This window comes from Tachysurus vachellii, chromosome 7 (assembly GCF_030014155.1).
Source record: "Tachysurus vachellii isolate PV-2020 chromosome 7, HZAU_Pvac_v1, whole genome shotgun sequence".
NCBI classification, from domain to species: Eukaryota; Metazoa; Chordata; class Actinopteri; order Siluriformes; family Bagridae; genus Tachysurus; species Tachysurus vachellii.
The window spans coordinates 8,152,288-8,171,023 of NC_083466.1; the positions used below are offsets into that span (position 1 = coordinate 8,152,288).

The 18,736-nt window shown below is 40.2% G+C and overlaps 3 protein-coding genes across 13 annotated transcripts in view; all 3 read right to left on the minus strand.

The window, feature by feature from the left end:
- Positions 1-1,017, minus strand: part of asap1a (ArfGAP with SH3 domain, ankyrin repeat and PH domain 1a) — a 68,932-nt gene extending 67,915 nt beyond the window's left edge. Inside the window, exons 1-2 of one of the 3 annotated variants that reach the window (XM_060873995.1) lie at positions 976-1,017; positions 435-522 (exon numbers count right to left, since the gene is read on the minus strand). In XM_060873995.1, the coding sequence (XP_060729978.1) occupies positions 435-522; positions 976-982 (95 nt within the window). In that variant the 5' untranslated portion in view covers positions 983-1,017. Of the gene's footprint in view, positions 1-434; positions 523-795 lie in introns of all 3 variants that reach the window. The other 2 variants (XM_060873994.1, XM_060873996.1) reach the window with 2 other exon arrangements.
- A 1,510-nt stretch (positions 1,018-2,527) lies between these two features.
- ubtfl (upstream binding transcription factor, like) lies at positions 2,528-13,304 on the minus strand. Of its 7 annotated transcripts, none has more exons than XM_060874003.1 (20): positions 13,120-13,304; positions 10,890-11,002; positions 10,247-10,428; positions 9,964-10,047; positions 9,680-9,835; positions 9,496-9,560; positions 9,298-9,418; positions 9,109-9,219; positions 8,908-9,035; positions 7,497-7,638; positions 7,335-7,376; positions 7,109-7,222; positions 6,862-7,017; positions 6,432-6,560; positions 5,966-6,051; positions 5,453-5,642; positions 5,315-5,362; positions 4,228-4,293; positions 3,802-3,921; positions 2,528-3,143 (listed from the first exon to the last, which is right to left on the minus strand). In XM_060874003.1, the coding sequence occupies exons 2-20, from the start codon at positions 10,945-10,947 to the stop codon at positions 3,054-3,056; spliced, it is 2,088 nt and encodes a 695-aa protein (XP_060729986.1). In that variant the 5' UTR covers positions 10,948-11,002; positions 13,120-13,304; the 3' UTR covers positions 2,528-3,053. The 7 variants fall into 7 exon arrangements, with proteins under 7 accessions (XP_060729986.1, XP_060729985.1, XP_060729982.1 ...); XM_060874002.1 differs by having other exon boundaries at positions 3,802-3,924; XM_060873999.1 differs by having other exon boundaries at positions 4,162-4,293.
- Positions 13,305-14,963: 1,659 nt separating this feature from the next.
- Positions 14,964-18,736, minus strand: part of slc4a2a (solute carrier family 4 member 2a) — a 31,514-nt gene continuing 27,741 nt past the window's right edge. For all 3 annotated transcript variants that reach the window (XM_060874008.1, XM_060874007.1, XM_060874006.1), the window contains 3 exons: positions 18,516-18,685; positions 18,230-18,403; positions 14,964-16,956 (listed from right to left, as the gene is read on the minus strand). In XM_060874008.1, the coding sequence (XP_060729991.1) occupies positions 16,876-16,956; positions 18,230-18,403; positions 18,516-18,685 (425 nt within the window). In that variant the 3' untranslated portion in view covers positions 14,964-16,875. The remainder of the gene's footprint in view (positions 16,957-18,229; positions 18,404-18,515; positions 18,686-18,736) is intronic.

The window sequence follows — 18,736 nt, forward strand, 5'->3', positions numbered from 1 at the left end:
ATTATTCCCATTTTCCCCCTTATTCCCTCTTTTTATTCCCAATTTTCCCCTTATTCCCTTTTTTATTCCCATTTTCCCCTTATTCCCTTTTTTAATTTCCATTATTCCCTTTTATTATACCCATTTTCCCCCTTTTTTATTCCAATTTTCCCCCTTATTCCCTTTTTTATTCCCATTTCCCCTTCCCATTTTCCCCCTTGTTCCCATTTCCCCCTTGTTGGACCAATCACAGACCCTGTAAGTTTCTTCAGCACTAGAGCTGCGTGCACAAGCTCTTCAGACTTTTCTGCAAAATGGCGCAACAGCAAAGGTTTTACATTTCAATACATTCCTGCTTTTTAAATGAGTTTTCTAAGCAACGAACGAATCTCAATAAGCTTTTTGCAAATGGATTTTCAGAGACAAGTGTTGACCAGTGACAATGTCCAACTCACCGGCTCCATAAAGAGTCTCTGGATGAAAAGCTGGATAAACGTGAGGATGAAGCCCTCATGACTTTAGTGGTCACCTCAGTAAAAGTGCCTGGGATCAGATAGAGATCAAATTATTTCTGCCTATAATGTACTGGGCAGTAAAAAAAAAAAAAAGACGAAAGTTCACGTGTAATTCACGTGTCATTCAGTATGCGTGCTTATAGGACAAGAAAGTTAATAATAAATAATATTAATTAAAAAAAAAACTTTAAATAACAGAAGCCTACACAAAAACCACCACATACACAGAGTCTGTGATCTGTTTTCAATGTTTTTTCCCCACAGCAGAGAGAAAACCACGCCTAATAGCCTTGTAACTCACCGAGACCACTGCGGTTTCACCCCCTGTTAGTAGTTTTATAAGGAAGAGTAAATCAATGTGTGCATTATCAAACCCACGCTTTTTCAACGCCACCATATTCACTTCATTTTGCAACACTCAGAAATAAAATCAACAAAGAATAAAATCCCCCAACAGACAGGTCGCGGTTAGGATCCTTACACAGCATTGATCTTCTCCATCTGGAGCTGGTGAGGTCGAGCAGCTTGGACAGGAAGCAGCCATGTGGGAAATGGGGGGAGTTTAACATGGGCCATGTCCTAAAATCCACACATTATCATACCTCTAAATACACATTGTGTCTTGGAGAAAATAAAATTATTATTTTCTATTTATGAGTCTTTAGATCAGACAGATTTGTTGATCAACACTATTTTGGCACAACTTTTGTATGGAGACTAACATGAGTTAAAAGCAGTGATTGACTGAGATTGACAAACCGAGCTACAGAGCTTCCATTGATGATTTCAAAAGGGATTATATTTAATATTAATCCTTTGTAAGCATTTTTAGAGCCCTACGTTTAGTGGATTTTTGGTTATCAATCCACCCAGTTGTTGTCGATAGAATAAAATTAACCCAAGTTGTGACATGGAGCCTCTTGTATGTGAATTGGTTTAAAATGGTTTAGTGCCCTGTTAGTGGTGTGAACATTTTGGAAGAAAATGGAGGACGTTAACGAGATTTGTTGGTTGACTAAACGAGACCCGAAAACCTCGACGTCACATCTCTGGACTGCATGACCTTGGATAAAAGAGCATGCCAAATGAATCAAGGCTACATTTATTTCCTTAATGTGTTCATCTAAAGAAACCTTGAGTCCATGGAGTTGGGTCTTTGACCATCCTGGGATTGAAACCTTCCAGTCACTAACAAAGCCAGTGACAATATGACCACGCTGAGGTAATGAAATATACATTGTACTGGAGTATGATTTAAGCTATATGTTTACGTTTGTTGTATACACATGCAGTAGAACATACAAGTCTCTAGGATAAATCATAAAAGCCTTTAGTTGAATGCAAGTGTGATCTACTCAAATTACTACAATACATTTAAACTCCCAAACCACTGACTGAGCTGCAGTAGACGCAGAACATATCCACTGCACAAGTTGGGAATACGTGCTGGATTGGAGAGCCCAGTCCACCACTGAACAGCATATGAATGCACCCAAACACACAGAAATCCATACTGGCCTACTAGCATGTTTTGGGAATGTAGGAACGTACCATGTAGGGATGTGGTAGCTCGGTGGTTAAGGTGTTGGACTACTGACCAGATGGTCATGAGTTTGAATCCCAGGTCCACCACAAGCTGCCACTTCTGGGCCCCTGAGCAAGGCCCTTAACCCTCAATTGCTCAGTTGTATAAATTGAAATAAAATTGTAAGTCACTCTGGATAACGGTGTCTGCTAAATGCTGTAAATGTAGGCGGAATTATAGACCCTTGAGCTTTGTTACAATGCTCCTGCTAAGGCAAAATTTCCCTGCTATGTTTAATGTAGTATTTGGAGTCATTTCATTTAACTTTTCCTCCATGTTTCTGTTGTCCTGCTCAGTGGTAAGTAACAATGCAATCCATTATAACAATCTTATATAAAAGCATAGAGCATTTACCACACATGTATATGAAGGTTTTGCTTAAAGAAAGAACAACATGTACACACCATTCATTACGTTTTTTTTCAGTCTAAGACAACACACTAGAGAGTAAAAGAGGAAAAAAGTGCAATTTATTTTGTAGGATTTGTCCAAAGATTGAACAAACAAGACCAGACTAGCTTAACATAGCTCTCTGAGCTTCAAAGAACTGGCCAAGGTGTACAAACCGAGATGGCTTGGGGTCCACTCTCTATATCCTCTGTTATAAAAGGCTGTCTCTCCCGCTGACCGTCCACCTCACACCACGGTTAACATTTCAAAAATAAAATAAAAAAGTAACGAGCAACACAATTTTTAATAACACCTATATAAAGGCAATAAAAATTGCTTCAATGAACACACAAGTAACAGCTTGTTAATAACAGGATGTCCAGTTGACTTTAAGCCCATAAATTGGACATATAGAGAAAGAGAAGAGCGGTCACTCTTCTGAGTCCTGCGTCTCTCACAGATGAGAGGCAGACGCATTAGCGCGTGCTGTGTGCTCACAGCTACTTGGCCCCTTCCCTATTGTCAGGAAGGGATGTTGTTAGGGGGTGTGTCCTGCACAGCCCCCTCCCGAGAGGGCGGGGTCATTAGTCTGATTCAGAATCACTGCTGTCATCCGTCGAGCTACTTGAGCCATCTGATTGGTCTTCATCGTCTTCGTCGTCCTCCTCTTCATTCTGTAAATCGTGCAGGAAATCGTGTATGGCTATGGCTATGACCAGGACAAGTACAGTGAATGTTTCAAGCAAAATTCAAGCTTAATCATTTTTTCCGTCTAGTGTTGAAAAAAACAAACCAATTTAATACTTAAAATGTAAATATCAATCACATGACCCATTAAACGTAAAGGAAATTAATACGTTTATAAAAGACCTCTATAATTTACAAAATACTCACACAATTTTAACAATTTTTACTATCTATCTTTTAAACTGCATTTGGCCATTACTCTCATCGTCTGTAAATTTAATTTTGTAGTGTTTTTACTCAGCAGGTTAAACCCAAACTGTTTTCTGGTTTTTACATTACAGTCACTTCTCTAACAAATATTTAATAAGTAATATTCATTAAAAATATAACATTTATATAACATTTAAGCCTAGTTTTGATTTCTTAGCAGTGTTTTTCTTATATAGCAAAGTTGATTTAATATGAATCATCTAGGTTAATAATCTTATCTGCAAAGGACCAGTGTAGCTGCAGGCTTTCATTCCAACTTAGCAGGAGCCATTTGTGATAATGACTGAAATTATAAACAGGTTAAATGCATGGAATCAGGTATGGCTCCTGATCTAGGTTTTAATGCTCATGTCAAGTTTAGGACTATATCCTCACCTCATCATCTTCATCGTCGTCCTCATCTTCACTATCTGTCGAAGCGGAGGACTCGTCATCTTCGTCCTCCGAGTCTGTTGAATTTGACTTATTGTCTTCTTCCTCTGAGTCTGAGGTGTCCTGCTGGAAACCACAGAGTCACACTTCTCTCTAATAAGCAGTTATTCTCCCCCTTCTGCATAACATCCATAATTCTGTGTTTAGTTGTTTTTTTTCTCACTATACTTCAACAGAGCTTTTGCTTACTGTTCATGAGACTAATACATTTTTTCAACACTATTTGCCTGATGCTGAGGCCTGAGTGGCCCATTGGATTTTTTGACTGTGTTGGGCGAGTGGCCCAGAGAAAGCGGGCGTTACCTTGACCCGGTACGCCATGGAACGTTTGCCCCCCCCGGCCCCCAGCGCTGCAGCTCGGGCACCTACCGCCTTCCCCTTGGTGACACGCACTTTGGCTCCAGGACCTCGCGCCTTTGTCGTGCTCCGTCGTTTCTGTAGAGAGACAGACAGGGGAGAGGAGGGGGAAGGTAGGGGGAAGGCGAGGAGAGAGAGCAACCAAGAAAAAAAAACAAAAAAAAAAACACAAAAAACCAAAAACACAAGAAAACAATAGTTCAAGCTCCAAGCAACAATTAGTAGCTCTACAAAGCAGCCCACAGAATCATTACTGTGTGAAGTAAGGTTAGTTCCATTTCACAAATGTACATACGATAATACACAGTATCGATAAATAAATGAATAATTAATAGCTATTTATAAGATTACAATGCCACAAAATAGTCTATTCTTAGTCTTATTCAACACTAAATTGCCAGCAGCAAAAAGAAATTACTTGCCATGCAGTGGAATGGAATACATGCACATGTTTAAAATGTGTATAGCTGCAAATTTGGTTTTTAGGGACTCCTGAACAATCCGCATGTTTAGTGAGTTTCAGCTCTCAACACTCCTGAAAACAGGGGCTGGGGAATGGTAATAACCTGGCACAGGTCTGTTGGGGGACTTTCATTCTTATTAATACATTTCCCAAATCCAAATCTGAGTGGAGCTGGTTTTTTTTTTTTTTTTTTTTGGCTTTATTTTCAAAACGCACTTATGACAATCAAAACAAAGCAAACGCAAAACATTGACTGAGGGGTTTGTAAGACTAAAAACCTGAAGGGAAACCTTCATTGGTCAGAAATATGGATGAGGAAAAAGGTGTGTAAAACATTGATAGATGAGCGAAGTCACAATATTAACCAAGAATGTAGAATCTACTGCTGTTCACTTCCTGCAGTGGGTTAATGAACCCCACTAGAGTCTAAAACTCATGCCAAGGGTTTGCTAAAACAGATTCGATGCTGCATTTGTAAAAGCATCCATCTGAAACCAGAGCTGAACTGATATGTGGACTGAATGGGGTTCCCTGGTGACTAAATCACCGTGGCTTCAAATAAGTTGCACAATATAGAAGATGTTAATAAGCAAGAGTAAAATGCTAATAATGAAATGACTGAATTGAGACACTCACTGTAGAAGAGAACTCTTTGTACACAGCTCGTGCCTGAGGAGAGAGAGACTGAGAGAGAAAGCAAAAGAGAAAACTGTGTCACTGACATCTGCACAAACTGCTACAAACTGAAAGTGCGGGCTAAACGTCAGTGCGTACCTTCACCCAGGCATCCAACTCTGCTTTGTACTCGAGTTGCTGCTCCTCCACCTGCTTCTTGTACTTGTCCTTCTGGCTCTGACTGAGCTTGTGCCAGCGCTTGCCGATCTCCACCATGCGCTCCTTGAGACTGAAGTGATTTAGCTCACCATTTGTGAGCAGCTCCTGGGAAAACATCTGATAGCCGCTCCTGCATCAAAATGAGAAAGAAGAAAAAAGGAAGAGGAAGTTAGATGATGGACTGAACAGTTCTCCTATACTGGATCTCGGAGTACATTACATTTACATTTACAGCATTTAGCAGACGCCCTTATCCAGAGCGACTTACATTTTACCTCATTTTTATACAACTGAGCAATTGAGGGTTAAGGGCCTTGCTCAGGGGCCCAGCAGTGGCAGCTTGGTGGATGTAGGAATCGAACTCGCAACCTTCCGATTGGTAGTCCAACACCTTAACCACTAGTCTACCACATCCCTCCTGGAGTAGTATTGACATGCAGATTTGCCACTCACACAGGAGGTTTCTTAGGCTCTCCGTCAAACTTTTGCTTCTTCTGACCTTGACCCGAAGGCACCGTCCTCATCTCAACCAGCTCTCTCTGTAGGATGTAAATTCAACAAAACAAGACCTCAGCTTGGTTCAAGCATTTTACCTTAAATAAAATAATACTTAAGACTATTCTGTAAAATCACTGCATAAAAAAGAAAATGTCAATTTTGTGGAAATCATCAATACAATTGACTGGGTATGAAAACCAGCACAACGACAAAGTCGCATTTATATCAAGCACAATGCAAGAACAGTAAAAATAAGTACCACACGGGAACAAAAGAAACAACGGCTAGAGATTCTGCTGTTTCACCCCGACCCCCAACCCCCCCAGCTGTACTCTGCGGAATAAGGTTATAAGATGACCAACATTTTGACATTTCTTCAGTATGGATGAGAAGACAGTGGTCAAAACGTTTGGTCACTGACCACAGTCCGGTACTGAACCTCGTATCGCTTCTGGTCCTCGGCTGCTTTCTTGATCCAGGGAATCTTCTCTTTCTTCTCCATGCCCTTCCAAGTAGCCTCCATGGTGCTTTGAGCTTTCTTCCTGTCATTCTGCAAAGACACCCAAAGCACTTTTGCTTATTTAGCAAAACGACTGTCTTTTTATATGTAAAGAGCATTATCATGGTGTACAGGTATACAAGTTTCCTGTGTTTAAAGTTACAGAAATAACGGAAAAAATACAGAGCAAGACAGGAGATGAACTGATGAAAATAGATGAACTTTGTAAAGCTATTTCTTTCCAAAAGATCCTCTCAAAACTGCAACAGTATGCATATTCTTTACTGACCGTCAGCACCTTTATCCTTTTTCTATTATAGTTAACTTAGTTAATTGAGTTATTTTGGCTCACCCTGTATTTGGCCAGGTAGTCACCGATCACACTCTGTTGCCACATCTCCTCTGCTGTTTTGGGTGTCTCAGGAAGTTGTGTCTTCTTCTTCCCGTCTTTCTTTTCCTTTGGCATTCCATGAACCCACTGGTCCAACTCAGAGTCTCGACCCCGGTCCTATACCCCAGGGATGATACCAACTTGCCAATATGCAATTCAGGAGAGCTACATGAGGATAAAGTTTTGCAGAGGAGTAGAATTAACCCACCTTGGCTGACAGGGATTTAGAAACAAAATGGCTGCCTGCCCCCATAATGCTCAGCTTGGAGCCTCCCAGCTTCTCCTCTGTCAGGACTCGATCCCTTTCCTCATCTGGTAGGCTCTGTAGTTACATAAATCCCCCCAAAAATACACACATTTTGCTTATGAATTAAACCGTTAAATAGCTCTGCAAAGCTTTATTCTATCTGCAAAAACAGTACTCGAATCCCTACCTCGATAAACCTCTGGAGATCAATCTCATACTGCTTCTTTTTCTGCCGAGACAAAAGTTGGAGAATCGGGTGAAGTTTTTTAACCAGGACTGCTCTGTTCACGAGTACAGAAGACTGTGGATTAAGTTTTCACTCGTGGTTGTTGCATTTACAGCTGCTTACCTGTTCACATCGCTTCTGGTACATGTCCTTCTCTTTCTGGGTCATCATTTTCCACTGCTTGCTGCACAGCACCATCCTCTCTGTGCTCGGGACGTCCTTCATGTTTACCATCAGCTCGGCGCAGTATAAAGAATAACCGTTCCTGCAGAACAAAAGCTGATCACTGTCGCTGTGGGCCAAATTCCTTAGCAAGGCATTCGGGTTACATTTTACAATCCAACTGGATCAAATTTCAGGTTCTATCTGATGTTATTGACCATGTTATTCAAATGGCATATTTAATGGATAGAAATGGATGTCAATTTATTTTATTAACAAAACTATAAAAGCTAAAAACTCTATCGACTTTGGTTGTAGTGAGGCTCAAAATGTTATCCAGCAAAAGATAAAGTAATGGAATTGCCAGACAGATCACTCTAAACAATCATGTTTTATAGTAAAGTAACTTCTGATGGTCCAGGAGGTTTTACTACTGGGTAATCGCATGAAATACTCATGCAATAGAACAAATAAAACATTTCTTCAAAAATATTAACCACCGTACTTTTAATTGTAAACTCATGACTTGTGCTCCCTCTACAGGATGAATGTTGAGTTTAGAGAAACTGCCACTCTATTCCATTGAGTAACAAACTATATTATAGTAACGATTCATTACAGACAGCAGCTTACAGTGAAACAGTGAGAACAGTCAAAACTAAACCGTATACATAGCTGTTTTAATGTTTTCTGTCGCAAGCTTATTTGTTTAAATCTTTACAGACTATGCTTTTACAAAGTCTTTATCGCAAACAATTAATGGATGCTAGTTGACACATAGCACCAAACATATGCACATGTATCTTATACGTGATCTCGGCAGAATCTTACACCAGAACTCAGCAGCTTAATTATATAAACCTTAGGGGGAAAAAAATCAACCATATAGAAGGAGTAAGAACATTGGATTTTAACACAAGATAAACTGAAGATCTTCAGAAGAGAAGAAAAAAAAGTGTTTAACTCAACCGCGCTTATTACAGATGAGTAAAAATGCTTTGTTCGACTGGACATTTCGGTCATGTATGTTTTTTTCTCCTTTTCAAAGCAAAGGTAAACCTACATTTATTATTCCTGTGGTAAACCATGGAATTCCATACACACACAAGTATAAATATGAAGCAACACAGTAAAACCACTTTTGAAATAATCACCAAGTCTAAATACAGTGTCAGGGATTTTATAAATTCAGGGTGTCAGGGTTTGTTCTTGTTGATTGACAAAGGAGAGTGTAATGACATTCCTCTTTTACTCCCTTGTCATTGTCTGTCAAGTTTTGTGCTACTCTTGACACTGCTTTCCTCCACACACACACATACAGCCTTGCAAGTGAGTAAGGGACATGTTCTTTAAGCTAGCAGAGAACACTTACGGGGGTGGCTTAGTGGGCCGTCCGTCAAATTTGTCCTTGAGCTGCCGCTCGGCTTTGGTCAGGACGGACTTGACGTGTTCTTCGGAGTTTGCGTCTGGGTGTGCTTCGTGGTATGCCCTCATACTGTCCTGAAAGGCAAACTCAGAAAAGTGAAAGAAGTTCTACTTCAATAACTTTGATGTTTATTGTGGTGTAAAGTACCTCATAGTTCTTCTGCAGCTCCAGTGCTTTGCTGATCCATTTCAGCCGCTTTTTGTCCAAGAGCTGAGACCACTGACGCCGTAAAGCTTCTTTCAGATCCTTTTGGCTGACCTAGGAAAAGAAAAACTACACATGTATAATCTGGAAAATGAACTATTCCATAAAATCAGAACTTTTTTTCACACTGACCTCTGGGTGAAGCTTCATGAAGGTTTTCTTTTCATGGTTGTACCACAGCTGCTGAGGGGTTTTGGGCTTCTCTGGGAGGTCCGACTTCTTCCTTTCTTCTATCAGCTCAGGATGGTCTTCTCTAACAAAAAAGCATGCGCTTGTTTAAGAAAAAGCTTTTAAAACTTTATTTCAAAAATGAGGGAAGGGGGTGCTTACTTAAACCGTGCCATGTTTTTCTCAAAGGACTCCTTCTCCCTCTGGAATTCCTGAATGTATTTAAGCTAAACAGAGAAAAATAAATCATGATGTTTAAAACAAAACAAAAAAAGCACCATCAAAAGCCATGTGCTTTGCAAAACAAATCAAAAAATCTGGTCAGGTGTTCCTTTGGAGTACTTACCTTTTTCTTTTCAGGCAGCTCTTTGTATTTTTTGGAGAGGATCTTTGTTAGATCCAGGTTGCTCATCTCTGGGTGAATTTTTGCATACTTGGCTCTCTTCTCCATAAAAAAACGAAAGTAGGGTGTCAGGGGCTTCTTTGGGAAATCCGGATGCGTCTGTGGAGAAGTACGAATCGACAAGTTGTTCTTGGGAACAATTTGCATTCAAGATACTGTAATAAAATTGTGAACATTTTGTAGTACCATTTTGTTGAGAATGTCAAAACCTATAACACACACATTACCTTTAGTTTCTTTCCTTTGTACGGGTTCTTTACATATTCTATTGCGTCGACAATGAGCTCTGTCATTGTCCTGTATTTCCGAACCTATGAGGAAAAACGCTTATAAAATGCCCCAACTCTGTGCCGAAGTTTAACATAAAACATTCTGTAAAACAACAGAGAACATTTGGGCTGATAAAGCATCCTGAAAAACATTTCTTAACCACCAGTCAGTCTTTACCATACTACACACACACACACACACACACACACACACACACACATATCTGGTTAGTTGGCTCACCTCTGTGGAAACCTTCTGCCATTTCTGCTTACACATGTCCCCAGTGAAACTTCCAAAGCCCACTTTGTCCCAGTCAAAATGAGACTCTGTGGTCTTGTATTTCAAAGTGTCTCCATCAGGCAACATACCCTTAATCCTCTCTAGCAGCATCAGACAGTCCTCTTTAGTCCACACATCACCACCTAACACAACACACAAAATAAATATTAAAATGTAAAATATGCTGTTTCCAGAGGCATCTTTTTTCCTTACAAAAAGTTTGCGTATTAACTCATTTGGTTAAAAACTCATTTGGTTAACTCTTACGTATTGAAGCGAGAAGCTCGTGAATGAGAATGGTTTGTGGATAGACATAGCACGCAGGGACACAATGAGAGACTGACTTCTAGTTGCAAATAGAGAAGAAACGATATCTATAGAACGTGATTTGGGTCATAGGAGACGATTAAAATGCACACATTTGCATAGATTTGTTTGGCAGTTGTGTTTTTCAAACAGACTTAAAAAAGTCAGACAGAATGCATTCTAGGTGAACAGTGTCAAAATACCTCAAGACTACATTTCGAAAAATCTGACAAGAGGCAGGGACAAGGACAAGGTCAGGGTAGCTGTAGGAAAAGCAGAGAGATCGCTGCATGCCTACCTGGTTCTAGTTTGATTCGCCCAGTCTGTGCGCCAGCCACGCTGTTGCTGCCATTCATGACTACACAGTCAAGGTGGCTCTGACCCGACCTGCAGTGATACAAACCCTCGATCCTGTGTGAAATAAAAAAATAAATAAATTAAAAAAAAAGACACATAAGTTGTTAAAGGTGCCATGTTACACTTAAGGCTCACTTCATGCCAAACTCCAAATCATTCTGTGCTCATGCCCCATACTTGTGGCTTGTTCCAGATTCTGCGTGGGTTTCCAAAACATGGCAGTATGTGGACTGGCTTTGCTAAATTTATCTCTCTATGTGTGAGTGCGTGTGTGTGTGTGTGTGTGTGTGTGTGTGTGTGTGTGAGAGAGAGAGAGAGAGAGAGAGACTCCCACTTTACAGGGATATGCTCTGGATCCACTGTGATCCAGAGTGCTTACTGAACATGAATGAAATGTTGAAATGTTTATTTTCCTATCAGGACCCACAGAGATCTTGTCCACACAGCTGTATGTTGTAGACTAGCTGTTTGTAGTGTTATAAATCTGCTGTGTTTATACACCATGACTTCAGGTCCAGCCTCCGGCGTCAGATGATGTCTGATGGGCGGCTGCTAGAGTTTAACTGGAGCAGAGACACCGTGTACAGAGACACCGTGTACAGAGACACATCCCACCGACAGACTAAACAACTCACGGACAAGACGAAAACCAACATCTTTTTTGGACTTATTTTGTAAATCCAGCTTCTAAGAAACCATAAAAATATCCAAAGCCTGGTCGATAACTATGAGGCGCAACGTATCTTGTCGGATTCGGGTTTTTAACCGAGAAATTCTTTAAAAAACAAAAATAAAAAAAAAAGTCAACATTTTTGGACGTCGACACTTTTTTGTGCAAACATTGTGGGGGAAATATTACTTTACTGAGTAGCGATGACCAAGTCATGGGACCTGGTGTTGGAAAGAGACAGACAGTTGTTTAGCTAACGATTTAGCTCTCGTAGCTAAAATGCAGCAAATTATTCTAAACATTACAAAGTACATGTCAGTTCATACCTTTGGAAATTTGTCCGACACTTTGTCGTAGGTCGTTTTATTATTTTTATTTTGACTCAAGTGAACAGTTGTTTTTGTTTTTTTTTCCAATAACAAAGCAAGCAGCTAACTAGCTAGCTCAGACACGATAGCATGACGCTAACGGCAGTTTAACGAAGTTATAACGGTTCAATTACAAAAATATACTGTTTGGAAATATAATTATTTCCAAACAGTACAAGCGAGAAATAGTTAATCAGTTTCCTTAAAATAATCAACTCTATAAGCTTCACCAAACGAGTACAACTGTGTAATATTTGTCATGTATTTTGTGTGTTTGTTGGTCAGGGCCCGTGTCCCACACCCGCCCTGACCGGGCAGTGGCGCCGCGGTCCCCCGTCTCATTCCGCCCGGAGAACCGAGCCAAAAAACCCAGACACCAAAAATAAAAAAAATAAAAAACAACATCCTTCCATTGACAGCCAAACTGCCTTTAATAAATATTCACGTTTACACCTCGAATAACAGCTGGTATCGGCGCTAAACTATTCTTAGAAACGTATAAAGTAAAATGTTAAAACTAAAAGTCCGTTTAAACAACAACGCAACGGTCATTTTAAATGATTTCATGCTAATCGTCTGTATAGCAGCGTCGCTAGCAGGAGCGATGACGTGCTAATCAGTTCATACGGTGTTACCGACCATTGTCTGCACTCGAGCCCAGTAATGGCGCCGTGATTCCGGGAGGAGTCAGCACACAGCTTCCGCTGGCAACGAAGCCTCGGGTAGCCCGCAGAAACGTAAAAAAAGTGTTCGTGCACAAGAATAAGAATTATTCTCGACTATTTATATCTGTTTCGTTATGCATAGTGGATCTACCGTATTAGTAAAAATAAACCGATTTTGATGGGGGAAGAAAAGAAAAAAAAACAAAAATAGATGTAATGATGTACAAATGTGGCTGAAATTAAAAACATATGTGAATCTATGATGTTTTTTTAGGGTGACTCTAAAACGCATTCTCAAATAAATGACAATTTCCAGCGTTATATTTACAGCAGCAGAGAGCGAACGGCCCTTGAGCCTTTCTTCGCCCTAAAGTCTTCACTGCAGCGCCGCCATGAATGTTACAAAGACTCGGGGACGCGCCGTCTAAAAATGGGAGAAAACAACCCGAAAATCATCAAATGACTCACCTTTTTACAACACTTAATGCAGGATCCTGTTTTCAATCGGTAGGCCGTTCGACTTAAGTGCAATTAATGTTTATTAATTATAATATGCGTCGTTTTTTTTAGCCGTAAACCCCGGGGAGTCAAGTCGAAACGGATCCGACAAAAGGAGCGTCTGGTTCGGTATGAAACTCCGCCCAGCGCCGCAGGGGGAGGAACTCTGGGGAAAAACATACGAGACAGAAAGGGGGCTAAGGCGGACTTTGAGACTTAGAAAATATAAAGTGTAATTCGATTTTTACACAAATTTTGAGTGCATGTCGTAAATGTTTTCATGTTTATTCACCTTGCACACACAAACATCCACTGCTAACTGTAGCCACACACACGCAGTGTTAACCCAGCAAATGTCAGATTGCGTTTAAAAATCCGGACACTTTTTCCTTTGTTTTAGACGATTTTAGAGGCTCGCAGAGATTGTGGAAGTGTGTTTGCCGTTAATGTGGTGGTGTAAGTGCACAAGAGGAAGAGGAGGAGACGACAAGGACCAGCGCCGGAGCCAAACATCACCGAGCCTGAAGCACAAGGGCTCCGTCCCAGAATACACCTCTCCAGCCTTATGATGCTGGGGGGCTCGTTTCCAGCATGGAATCTCACATCTCTGACCTCAAACACATTCGAGCCGTTTCGGACAAAAATAATAGTGACTAAAAATGTGTAAAATCACCATTGTAGCTGAACAAACTAAATCAGTTCGAGCCTCAGTGACTCCCAGCACAGCTCTGGTCCACACACACACACACACATACATATGTATACATACACACCAAAACTGGGAATCACTAGCAAAAAAATTTGTAAAAAAATAACATTCACTATAAAACGTATAATATGCAATAATAACTTTTAGTAAGTTGTAATTCATTGTTCTCTACGAGATCAGCGCCACATCTGACATTCATCAAAATAAAAGTCTCTATATGTCGCATTGAAGGTCACCAAATGTGGACCAGTGTATTGTGGACATTTTCATTATCCTGTAGCACAGATCAGTTTGTACACTTTAGTCAAACTAAATAGGAAGTACGCAATTATATATTGGGCGTAACGTAAAATGAGTGGATTGTATTTTATTTTTAAACAGGGGCTTTTATTTTGTTGGGATTTCGCAATTGTGGTCAAGTATTGCCTGAAGACATAAGTGTTTGTGATGTCTAATGAGGACTTTGGATATTAAAAATTTCACAAGACATACTTTGCCTAACACTACTACTACTACTACTGCTGCTGCTTTCAACAACAATAACTAGAATAAACATTTCCTGAAGAAAATGTGAATGGTGCTTGCACGTGGCAAGTTCCCCTCATTGTGCTGATTGTTTTGATATGTCACATGTCCATGTTGTGCAAATTTTTTTTTTTCACGTGACATCACGTGACGTCATCAGAATACTCGTGAGCAAGTTCCCTTCATTGTTCTGAGTGTTTTGATATGTCACATGTCATGTTGTGCAAATTTTTGATTTTCACGGAATTTCCCATTCATTTATATGGGCTTTTTTTTTTGCCCGCTTTTTCATCCGCTGTGCGAACATCGTTTGTTGGATCGCTTATAAAAGTCATAGCACACCTCTCCTCAATGAGCCGGTCGATTTGACACCTCATTCATGGGTCTAGGACAAAAGCTGCGGGACAAGTTACGCACCGAAGTTTTGTCCGGCACAATAACAAGAATGGTGCTTTGCAAGCACCATTAATAATAGTGTGGCCATAGATACATATTAAAGCACGAAACAGAATCAAGCTAAACAGTTCAATAAGGAGGTTTAAAAGAAAGCAGAGTAAATGCAATACAATAACAGCACATATGGGTAGAAATGCTAAGTTGCTTTATTGAGTCTGAACTGTGTATAAACACAGAGCTAAACACAGGACTTACTGCTTTCACACGGTCACATAATGTCAAATCACACATCTTCACCATCATTCACACCAGAACAAATGGTCACTTCTGCTTTACAGTTGCTCATCAAGCAAAAGCAACTACACAGTTTCATCCGGCCCGCTTTACAGCAATATCATATTAAAAGGCACTACATCATAAGCTCAAGTGATTGTAACACAAGTGTTTTTGGCAAGAGTAAATGGAAACGTACAGTTTCACACAAGTACAATAGCATTTGTTCAAGATTTAAATTAAAAAAATAAAAAAAAAATCAGTTTGAGTGTTATAGTTGGAATGTAAGACAGATTGCACTTGTAACAATTAACCTATCTTTTGTCCATTAAATGTTTAAAAGAATTCTGAACTTGCTGACAGACAAAGTACAAAAATATAATTAGGCCAAAAAACAACAAAAACATGCAGAAATGTTCAAGATTTCAGCTTTATACTGCATCTTTGGATATTAAACTATTTTTTAATAAAGAATCACACTACAGACTAAACATTAAAAAATAGTGTAGACATGGACATTTGAATCAGATGCCTATCTTTATATTAAAACCTGAAATAGTATTAAATGTGGCCCATCATCATCGCCAGCCTATTCCACAGAACCCTTTAAAAACATAATTCATTGACCTACCTGGCAATGTTGAGTACCATCATTCTTTATCACTTTCAGTTGTAGTGCTAAACTACTACTGTTAATTTGACATGATTCAATATATATTCAGTAGCCACTTATTTCAAAATGCAGCAGATTCATTCACACAAACAGAAGATACACAAAGCCTACGCCTACCGTTGATTTTTCCTATTTAGGGAACGGATAAAGTCCCTACAGCAATAATGCAGCTTTTTATACACTGGTCTCTTGATACTTATTTGGCTTTGAATATATAACAATATATAGGATGATAAACACTAGTTACATACATACATGACTGTGGTTCTGTGATCACCGGACAACCGCCAAGGACGGCAAACGTCACCCGGATGTGGTATTGTGCGTGTGTGCGTATGCATGCTAAGAACTGAAATGACACGTGAAATATAGTATTTGCAATAAGGAATTTGTTCGATTAGCACTGGTTCCAAATGACAGCCAACCAGAGTTACATACTGAATTAGTCCTAAAAGAAGATACCCAGGTGACATTCAGCACCCCTGGTTGGTTAGGAGTTGGTGTATGTCAAACAAAATTGCATATTTTTCACAAGTAGATTTAAGTATAGAGTCTTTAAAGAACACTGAGTTTTTGTGAAAACGACTGCTTTCTTTTCAGTGCTAGTCCAAAGAGAGAAAAAATAACTTGACAACAGCTCTGTAACTTAAATATTTCCAGATGTTTGAAGCTGTTCAGCCTATATCAGATTTCACTCTGGTTTCAGAACGATGAAAGAAAAAAAAAACAACAACAAAACAAAAGCATTATGGTTGGTCATAAAGTGCTTCATGTGGGGGAGGAAGGTGAAGGGTTGAGTGGGGGGATTGTCACGTTACAAACTTAATACACAAATATACACCTGGGTGTTAGTACACACTTAGTACACACTTAGTACACACTAAACCTTGTGGATAAACAACTATATACTGACAACTTGGGAACCGTTAAATACGCAAATACAGTTTTACTAACAATTAAAATTCAAGATGGACCCAAAGTGATAAAATGCTTCTATAGGCATGACGGTCATAGAACAGAACTTTTTACAGCCACTGATTAGTCAAAGCCTTTGACAAAGATGACGTATTTAAAAGTCTATAGGATTGTGTCCGCGATTCCACACGATTCATTCAGGATACGCGTCAGTCAGGGGTGGGCCTGATGGAGGTCATACCGGCACGTGCATCTCCGTGTACTCGTCTTGTCCTTCCCTCATGTTGAATGTGGGCTCTGCTTCGTCCGCGTCAAGCTGTAAAAACACACAGTTGATGAGGAAAGCAAGGCACCGTGAAATTATGAACATTATTCAACCTACCATCTGGATTAAAGGGCTTTAGTGTAGTGTTCCTACACTGACCTGAACGTGTGACTTTATAAAGTGGGACGTTTTATTTGGTTTAATTGTTTCATTAACATTAATAATAACCAAAGCAGCTAAGATGTGATTGTATCTCTCACTTGTGCACACCGCTGCAGTAAAAAAAAAACCCTATTTATAAGAAAAGGCTGCAGTAAAGAACCCCTATTTCTACATTCAGGAGCAGTGGTGACTGAAGCGGTTAAGGCTCTGGGCTGTTCATCAGTGTTTAAGTAGCAGCACAGCCAAGCTGCCATTGTTAGTCCTTTGACGCTCTTTGCTCCATTGATGCTGCATCATGGCTGACCCTGTGCTCTGAACCCCAACTTCTTAACAAGCTGGGATATGTGAAGAAAACCATTTCACTGTGCTGTAATGTGACGAATATTTACATTTATTGCATTTGGCAGATGCCTTTAAAGCTTAAGGTGAGAGGGAGTTGGTCCATTTTTGACTTTGTAGGCAAGCATCAGGGTGTTACATCTGATGTGGGAAGCTACAGGAAGCCAGGTGGTGTGGGAGAAGTTAGGAATTTTGAAAACATTTTTGCATTTTGGATCAGAATTGACAAGAGTCTGAACAAGCACCTGAGTGGATAGAAACGGACAAATCCTTTTAATCCTTTTCCTTTTAGTAGAATGATGACCATACCCTGCTTGACTTATGCATTGAGAGAATGCATAAGTCAAATCTCCGCCATCTCTTCTTGCATTCTCCTGCACTACCATTGCCTTTCCTTTACCAGCAAAGAGGGTGTGGAAGTGTTTGTCTGGGTGTCACCACAACTATGGTGTATAGCTTCCTGGCTCTTTTGTGTCCGTTCTCAGTGCTTAATTATGTAGACAATTTGTGTCTATTTACAAGATAGACAAATACACACAACTGGGAACCACTGCTCAAACTGCAGCCGCTGCTAAAGTTCACTCTGTCTGTGTTGTTATTATTATAGAAATCACTTCAAAACAGTGTAATGTCTACAGTGTTAAAGACCGCTGCAATGCCATGAGAGCATTTCCAAAGGCCTGTAGATGCTGGGACATTGTAGTTAATAAATTGGCAGTAGAGTGTATACCAGAGATTAGAGCAGACTTTCTGAATACTTTGCAAATCTAAATCAACAAGTCATAATGCAAATATTTCCCCGTTTCAAATGAGAAACACTTACACAATGCATTTCGCGCTGGGTGAAGATCCTCGGCAGCAGGAACTTCCTCATGGGCACGGTGAGGATAAGGACGAAGGGAAAAGCTAACGAGGCCTGAGTGGACATGACAGCCCAGAGCCCCGCCAAACACACCACCTGGATGACTGTAAAAAGGTGCATGCGTAGAGTGCGCACCTGAAACAGACCAAGGGGATGCTCAGGCAGACTGCTTTATAGAACAGCTGGGTTACAGCTGCCTGTGAGATACTAATGACATAGTGGTACTACATCAGAAGAGCTGACTGACCTTCCGAACATACACATGGTCCGGGTGATATTTTGGAGGCATCAGAAGCAGCATCATTCGCTCAGTCAGCTGGATGCCGTTGAGGGACATAACCCCCATGTAGAGAAAAATACCAAACAGAACAGCAATGGGGATCTTCCTCAGTATGTCTCCAATTACAATGGAAAGACCTGCGGAGGCACAGACAGTTACGGTAAAGAGCAAAGTCCCGGTTAACATTT